The sequence below is a fragment of the Triticum dicoccoides genome, chromosome 2A (assembly GCF_002162155.2).
Source record: "Triticum dicoccoides isolate Atlit2015 ecotype Zavitan chromosome 2A, WEW_v2.0, whole genome shotgun sequence".
Classification (NCBI taxonomy): domain Eukaryota; kingdom Viridiplantae; phylum Streptophyta; class Magnoliopsida; order Poales; family Poaceae; genus Triticum; species Triticum dicoccoides.
Window position 1 is genome coordinate 28,066,112 of NC_041382.1, and position 8,692 is coordinate 28,074,803.

Below are 8,692 nucleotides of genomic sequence, written 5' to 3' on the forward strand. Positions count from 1 at the left end.
GTTGCGCTCTTCCTAGTCTTCCTTTCTGCTTCGGCTGCATCGGTGGAGGCAATGACGCACATCAAGGTATACTGGCACGATGTGCAATGCAGGCCGAGCCCGACATCGGTGTAGGTGTCACCCACACCGTGGACCAACGCCTCTCTGTTTCTGTGATGTTCTAAAGGCACAGAAGCACGCGCACAAACCTGTTTGTAGCTGCCACTACTAAGTTATCCTTATCACCCCAATGAACACAAACCAGCAACCCCAACAGTGCATCATTGAGAACCTGAGCTACAGTTATGCTTCTATTACTGAAAGTAAGATAGTATAAGTTGGCGAACTGAACACTATGGGGCTGGTTCCTCCCAAAGCCACACATACTCCCTCACTCCAGTATGTACACCATGTTCTACTTGCCTGCTGCAACAACTCAGGAAAACATACATACGAACTTCAATTTCGAGCCCAGAAAAGCGAAGTTCCTGATCTAAAGATGACTTCACACATTATGCTCCATCATGCAAAGGAAGGATTAAGCTGATTCAGCTGTCCTAATCCCGACTCAATCACATCAAATGCTCCCCTACCAATGATACTAAACAAGTTATTCACAAAAAAAATGATACTAAACAAGTTAAGCCTGGTTGAACTGAGCATTAATTATTCAGGCCTTGAATATTGAGTAAGTGAGGCCGCAAAGCGGTCCAAGTATCTCCAGAGTCCGGGCCAGTTTAACCAACTAGCATTTCAAAAGGAGGTGAACTCATTTGGAAATCAATCTTCACTTTCTTACATCTTTTGTCATATCTAGAGTAGAGGGCATAGTCAAAGAAGGCGAAAAGGCAGATACATACAGAAAGTCGACAAGGCCACAAGGGACTTCACTTTCGTCATTAGGCATCTTCTCATGTATATAATACAATGCAACAGACTAAATTGTAGATCTCCCATCCAAGAACTTATACAGGTAAGACATGAGACTAGTTAGACATGCTCTTTCCTTTAGACATGCTGCTCCCTATTCCATTTTCTCTAGTCCATGTTGTCCATGCTGACAAGTATCAGAAGTGGATTTTGTTTCACAACTTGCCGTATTGTACCTCGATTCCTTTTCGTAGGGAGGAGTCGTATAGTGCCTAAACAGAAGTGCTACGCCGCAGGCAAAGGCGCCAATCATAAATTCCACACCGGTGCTGTGAAGAGTGAAAATACATCAATCAGAAATAACTATATGAGCAAAAGAATATACTGGAAACACGTTGAAACTCAAAAGGGGCCCTATGCCTTCAGTCCCCTCCAATACATCAAGTACGTATGCAAATCTTGGCAAATCCAGAAATAAATATGATTATATGAACATAAGGATAAAATGACAGCAAAATGAAAATGGCTAAAGTGACAAATATGTATCTCTCTTACTCCCAAATTAAGATAAGTGTTGAGAATATTGACTACATCATACATAAATTGGAATGGCGCCAGCTTTCTGATATGATGTATATGCTGAAGTGGTGGCCTATATGAGCAAACCAAGCAGCCGGACAGAGAGATCAGTTAACAGAAATATTGGATTTCCTACGCCTCTCCCTGAAAGCACTTTACCTATGTATGTCCTTGCTTGTACTCATGAATCCCAGTAAATTATCTCTAAAACCATGAAATGGTTGTGCGCCTAACTCTAACAAATTCCTTCCTGCGCCCACCAAACAAGAGCACAACAAAACCTTACTGTCAAATATCTAACAACTATCCACAAAACCCGTGAGCTGTCAACCACTGCTCCTATAACCAAACGCCCGCCTCAAAGTAGATAGAGAAGGATGATGTACGTACCAGCCGGCAAAGTTTTCCTTGCTGAATTCAAACCTCCTGCTAGCGTCATAATTCCTCTGCAAATCAGAGTTGAATAAAATTATCAAACTTGTTTTGCTGAAATGTAAGCAAGAGAAGGCATACGTACAATATAGCACAGACCAACAAAAACCATATATTAACCCAAAGCTCCTCATAGTGAGCTATTTTCGCTGGTCGGATAAATTTCAATAGTAAACAAGATCGGAAGATAACTTTTGCACTGGACACGAAACCAAAAGGAAACTTTTCCTTTGAACAACTCAAACTAGATGCACAGCTCATCTGTAAACGTAGAAACAAGTCTAGTCTGGAACTTTCTTGTAGCCGACAACGTAACAGGGCTGAGATATTAACATACCGCAAAAAGAATCTAATCATGTGATGGCTGAGCAAAGAGGACAGACTGTCTACTCCTAACCAAATACAAGTAGTTTCATACATGAAAAGGGGAACAAATACAACGAGCAAACAGGAATGTTTATAGAGGTACATATAGAGCAAATACAGCAGCCTTATAGAGCATACAAGATCTCCTCTGATCCCAAACATGAATGCTTTTGATTTATATTTATGCAGACCAACGCTCTCCCCAATCAGCAAATGTCCATGCCGCTCAGTCACCCTAACCCTAGGTAGATTCACCCAAACTAACTCCTGGTTTCAGACTTGACAATGGTTCATTGTTATGGAAGGAATTATGCGAAGAAAATTAATGACGCGTCATCGGTAATCCTAATTGACAGTGACAGAAGCATAAGGGCAAGCCGAATTATGCTGAAAATCATCGGTCAAACCCTAAGCCACACCATAACTCGTCATCAATTGTGGGATAAAAAGATTCATCTTGATTATCGGCAGGTACCTACCGCTCGTGGTGATGTTGGATGCAGGGTTGCGGCGGCCGACCTTGCCGCAGAAGCGAGCGGCCGGCGCCGACTGCCGGAGAGCGAGTCCAACAGCAGATCGGAGCATCGCAATGGCCGAAATTGTCCCGTGCGCACGGTGCGCTCCAATTGAGCGCTGGAGGACGATGCGGCAGCGACGACGCCGATTGGGGATCTCCGGTCGCGACGGCCTCCGCCTCTCGATCTCGAGTCGCTGCGGCGGCAACGCGCTGGGTGTGTCTTTGGGTTGCTAATTTTCGTTGCAGAAAAGCCTAGCTTGAATATGATCGAGGCCAAGATGCGTCCGTCAAAAAGTTCGTTGCAGAAAAGCCTAGCGTGAACGTTTTTTCGCTCGCACAGGATACATCAGCGCAATCGATCAGCCCCCGCTGAAACGATATGAACGCACGCAGAAAAGCCTAGCATGAAATATGCCATGTCTGTTTTTTTAAATGGTACAAACTATTCATCTTCAATCATGGTAGTACAACAAACATTAGAAATAGTAAAAATTACATCAAGATCTGTAGACTACCTAGCGACGACTACAAGCACCAGAACAGCAACCGCCGCAGATGAAGAATGCAGATCAAAAGGATCCAATCTGAAGACACACCAACGAAGACGAACGACGAATAGATCTGAGCAAATCCATCAAAGATAGATCCGCCAGAGACACACCTTCACACGCCCACCGATAATGCTAGACGCATAACCGGAACGGGGGCTAGGAGGGGAGACATTTATTTCATCTTCAGGGAGCCGCTGCCGTCTTATCTTCCTGAGCAGGACATAAACCCTAACAAAACTCGAAAAAAGATCTAAAAACGGAGCCCTCCCACCGGCAAGGGCCGAGATCCACTCCGTCTCCATGGCCCTAAGGCCACCGGAGACGGGATGGATCGGCCGGTGAGAGAGTGAGCTGACAAATCATCTTGAGGTTAACAAAGTTTACACATACAACCTCGTAGTTGACCGGGACGTCTCCTCCCATTCAATGCACATCGCTGAAAGGCCAAAAATATTTTTAAGAAAATGCAAGCATGGGTGTCAAGTGTAGACTTGAATCCTAGTGAGCAGGGGATAACACTCTATCCTACTAAACCATTCAACTACAAATTGGTTCACAACATGGTAAGCGTACATATTTGTACAAAAGTGGGGACATGGCAAACTTTCTGAAAAGTAATTGTTAACTAGAAAATCATGGCATAAATGCAGTGTGTGATAAGTGGATAGCACAAAACTACCGCTTTTTGGGCTAGAGTTCTAAAAATCTGCCGAATTTTTGTTTGTCGCAGATACCTACAAGGTTGGTGGTTTGTTGTTTCAAAAGCCAAATTGACCATGTGGTTAAAATTGACCTAGTTATGAAAGGTCAGCCCGCTCCTAAACATGTCGTTTGTTTGACCGTTAACTTAAATGTGGGGCCCACATGCATGTTGCCTCTTCCTTCCTCTCTTCCTTTGATCTATCTATTTCTCGAGCACCATCTCTCCCCTCCGAGCCAGCGACCCTCTCCCCTCCAAAGTCGGCGAAGACCCTCCCCTCCCTCCCCTCCCTCTCTCGTCTATTGCCGGAAACCCCGCGGGCGAGGTGATGGCGGCATGTCGGCACTCGCGTGGGAGGTTGGTCAGCATGCCACTGGCAACCAGGGAATGCGCAACATCATCGTCTCTCCTCTGTCCATCCATGTGGCGGTCCCGCTCCTTGCAAGTGCCGCATGGGGTGACACGCAGAGGGAGCTCCTGTGGTTCCTAGGTTCACCATCACTTGTCTATGTGCAACGCACCACGACAGCGTTAACCAAGCTTGATGGCAAGCTTGGCGGCCTGATACAAACTTGTGGCACCCGGTTAGGCTAGTCATAGTGGGAGTAACTTAGCTAGTAACATAGCGCATCTCAAGAAATTTTTGCTTATGTGGCAAGTAATTAATGAGAGGTGGTAACATAATATGCCACTGTAACATAGCGCTTTTCAAGACAAGATGAGTCTACAAACTAATAAATAAAGCCATCTAAGATACTACTATTATGTTACTTTGCATTATAAAGGTAGTAACTTAGGATAGTGTCATATGCATGACACTAGTCTAAGTTACTCCTCACTATGACTAGCCTTAGGCCAAAATACATGGTAGCAGCCGCATCTTCCGGCTGTGGCAGTGGGACTGCCACTAAGGAGTCTGTTGACTTCTTGGTTGCCGAGCTAGCGAGGCAACGTCATCCATAATGTCGCCCCTTCTAGCTTTGTCCACCTGGCGATGGCGGTGGCCCTTATCGACGCATTCTATTTCTAGCTCCTCATGATGGCTACGGACGAAGCTTCAATTGATCTAGATCAGGGACCCTTTTGCTTTAAATTTTTTAAGGGGCCTGATTGCTTACTAAAAATATTTCTAGGGACCTGATTGCTTTAAAAAAATGTTTGTAGGCCTTGATTAGGCTTTTATAATGTTTGAAGGGACCCAATTGCTTTTTTAAAAATTCTAGGGGTTATTCTAAAAAAATGAGGCCAAATTTTAAATTTGTAAAAGAACTCGGGGATTGAAGTTTTTTTACTTTAATATGAGGAAGAGACACTGACTTGTGGGCTCCACATGTAAGTTAACGTTCAAACAAGCGGTCAAACAAACAGTTCTCTTACGTGCAGGCCCAGCTATCATAAACCTTATGAAATGTTAACCATTTGGTCATTTGAATTTTTGAAACAGTAAACCCTTGATCCGATAGGTATCTTAGAGAACGAAAAATGTCGTATTTTTTTGCAACCCTGACCAAAGAGTAGTTGTTTTATACTATTCACTCGGTGTGTGACAAATATTGGGAAAAATTGCACGACGTGGCAAATTCTTAAGAACATTGCTTACTCAAATCATGACAGCTTTGAAAAAAATTGCTCGATGATGACTGCAAAAAATTTCCATGTGAAATATATTATATTGCAAATTATGATGTGAAATGTTAGGAAAAAGCCGGAAAATTGCCATCTGTGGTCGAATTTACATTGGATAGTCCAAACATTGACGTGGATGATCAAATTTGCCATATGTGAACACTTTTTGTATCTAGATGATGGCAAAAGTAGGTAATCACAGATAAATTGCAAAAAAAATGTAAAGGGTTACATAGTCGCATGACAAATTTTGAAAAATGCTATATATATATATATATATATATATTGTGATAAATTTAGAATAATTTCTACTAGATAAATAACAATTTATCCATTTTGTTGTTTGCTACCAATCGTCACAAATTTTCCAGGAAAACACACGTGAAACTTGCCGGCACAAAAGTATGGCAAAAAAATCCTATAGCAAAATACATGGCTAATATTTACTTTGAAGCATGGCAAGAAAATTGCACTGATTATCTGGACAACAATCACCAGCAGCAAAGCTATGCACATACATACGCCTCTGCAAGCCCTGACACGCGCCACACTGCCACATCCCGACATGTCTGTCTTCTCTCTCTCTCTCTCTCTCATGATGGATGGGGGACCGAGAGGAGAATTTTTTTTTCAGGGAAGGGAGACCGAGAAGAGTTAGTTGGAGGATGGGTGAGGAGGGCGGGTAAAAGAACCACATTCTGGCAGGGCAGATTCAAAGTGAACGGTTCCATGAGGTGACGTGGTGACAAACCTTCTGCCATGAACCGTCCGCCGCAGTTCGTGCACCACAATCAGATGGCCGGCAAAGTGCTCACTATGAATCATCTTAGAACTAACATCAGTTCTATAAGCTTTAGGAAAACAGTTATACCCACTCGGAGAGCACGAGAACCCCATCTCCATGACTAACATCCGATACTCATCTTGTATAGAATCGTTAGACATAAATTCGTTTGCTTATGGTGCAATACCCTATCTTGTATAGAATCGTTAGACATAAATTCATCGCGATCAAACAAGTATTGGAACAAGAAAACCCCGACATTTCTTTTCCTAGGGACCTTTCCGGGCCTCGCCTGGTAGCATGGGATGAATTACTCATTCGTTGGGGGGGCCATATAGCTGTCAGGCGAACCAGACAAGTTCCGATGGAATTTGCATCAGAATGGTAGCTTTTAAAATTTTAGTATGATGTATTGGTCGACACTGATGTTCCGTTTGATAAAAGAAATTGTGGAAGCTCAAAATTCCTCTAAGAGTGAAGATATTTCTCTGTTTTCTAAACATAGGGTCCATATTAACTAGAGATAACTTGGCAAGACATGTGTCTTTTGCCAACATGATGAGTCCATTAAGCACTTATTTTTTTGAGTGTAAAATTTGCTCGTGCAGCCATAGTTCAAGTAGCTTCAAATCTATATCCCGCTCGTAATGAACCTAACATGTTCGGCAATTGGTTGTTGGGTAGCGGTAAACAATTCTCTTCACATCTACTGGTGGGCGCGGCTACCTTATGTTGGGCATTGTGGCTTACCGTGAATGATGTGATTTTTAACAATAAATGTGTTTCATCTCCTGTGCAGGTTATTCATGTGTGCACGCGATGGCTTCGTACTTGGTCTATCCCACAGATGCCGGAGGATAGAGACATTTTATGATGGCATCTACATGGCTGGAGCATACAGCCAGGGAGCTTTTCTCCCAACATGGATGGTGGTGTAATCTTCAGATAGAATTTGCCCCACCCTAGGCTGGACTAATATACTTTCACTGTAAAATGATCATTTTTTTAGGCTTGTTGGACTAGTTGGTTGTGTGCATCGCGTTATGCAGCGGCCGGACATTCTTTCAATGCGGTTATATCACCTCGATATATCAATTGAATGAAATGTTCTTTAATGAAAAATGTGCTGATTATAAGAGTTTCATGTGGGAGTACTTGTTTTATATGGGAACTACAGTAAGTGAAGATATACTGACAAAGCGTGCATGTGTGCATTTGCTATCCCATGTTCGTTGTCCGAACAGATGGGGTTGTTCAGTGGGGAGGGGGATCATGTTTTAGGTGCCCACTTGAAGTGCTATGGGGGAGAGACAAGTTCTTCAAGACATCAAATTCATTGGGCTTGATAGGAGAAGCGAAGAGTGAAACATGCTACATTACACAAAACCATGTCTATGCAACACTCTCCAACTCCATGGTAATAAGGGCCGACAGATTACACCGTTTTTGTATGAACAGGAGTAGATTGCGTGATTAGGAGGCGTTGGGAAATGGTAAACTAGTGATTTTGATTGCAATTACCATCGATCAAGCACAATGGATTATGGTACAAGAGCATGCGCTCCTCGCGGGGTAGGCCTTGACTAAACCTGGAAGTGAGCCTATGTGAGCCAAGCTCAGCCAAAGCCTTCCTTGAGCTCATCCTATCTTAAGCAGAGCCAAGTCAAGCCAAAAGATATGACATACATCGTATATAGGTTCCACTCATACTGCACCCTGGCTCGATGTAGCTCGCGCTGTTGTGCCCAAAAGTAGAATGGTTGGTTTTTCACTTTATAATGGTTGAAAGTCAAAGGTTTACCATATGAGAAAATAGAGCAATATGCAATAACAAAATAGAGCAAACTCACTTCTAGTATAACTGAATTTTTTGACAACATATACAATACATTTGAGCAACAACTAATTTTTTTTGGTACAACAAGAGCACTACATTTTTCAGCTGTCGAGTGAGGAGAGTGGGTGCCGTGTAGCAGTGAGTGAGCAATCTCTACATGTAGAGGATCCATGCGAGGAGCAGCATTTGGGCTTGGCGAGCGGCACCAGGCATCCTGGATTGAGAGGGAGCAGACGAATATGTGCATCGTCATTAATAGCATGAGCTATGTCATTAAATGGTCTTATTGGCCATGTTCGGCCTTCAAGTTGAACCTAAAATCTTTGAGCCAGGAATCCCACGAGCTAGATCAAGCTGAGCTAGGCTTCACCAAGGTGAAAAATGAGCCCACTTAAACAACTCAGCTTGATCAGTTGGGTGCTCTATAAGTTGGTACATGCCAAGAGTTCAG

At 43.2% G+C, this 8,692-nt stretch overlaps 1 protein-coding gene across 1 annotated transcript; it reads right to left on the minus strand.

Moving 5' to 3' along the window:
- Nucleotides 1–872: 872 nt before the first annotated feature.
- LOC119357485 lies at nucleotides 873–3,090 on the minus strand. The gene is made up of 4 exons (XM_037624416.1): nucleotides 3,082–3,090; nucleotides 2,696–2,973; nucleotides 1,819–1,872; nucleotides 873–1,178 (listed from the first exon to the last, which is right to left on the minus strand). The coding sequence occupies exons 1-4, from the start codon at nucleotides 3,088–3,090 to the stop codon at nucleotides 1,004–1,006; spliced, it is 516 nt and encodes a 171-aa protein (XP_037480313.1). The 3' UTR covers nucleotides 873–1,003.
- Between the last annotated feature and the right edge of the window lie 5,602 nt (nucleotides 3,091–8,692).

What these genes read in the sequence shown, in the direction of transcription:
- LOC119357485 (XM_037624416.1), bottom strand. An exon ending in ACCACGAGCGGTAGGTACCT is followed by an intron (nt 1,873 to 2,695) that starts GCCGATAATCAA and finishes TGATTTGCAGAG; the next exon opens with GAATTATGACGCTAGCAGGA. An exon ending in AAGGAAAACTTTGCCGGCTG is followed by an intron (nt 1,179 to 1,818) that starts GTACGTACATCA and finishes CACTCTTCACAG; the next exon opens with CACCGGTGTGGAATTTATGA.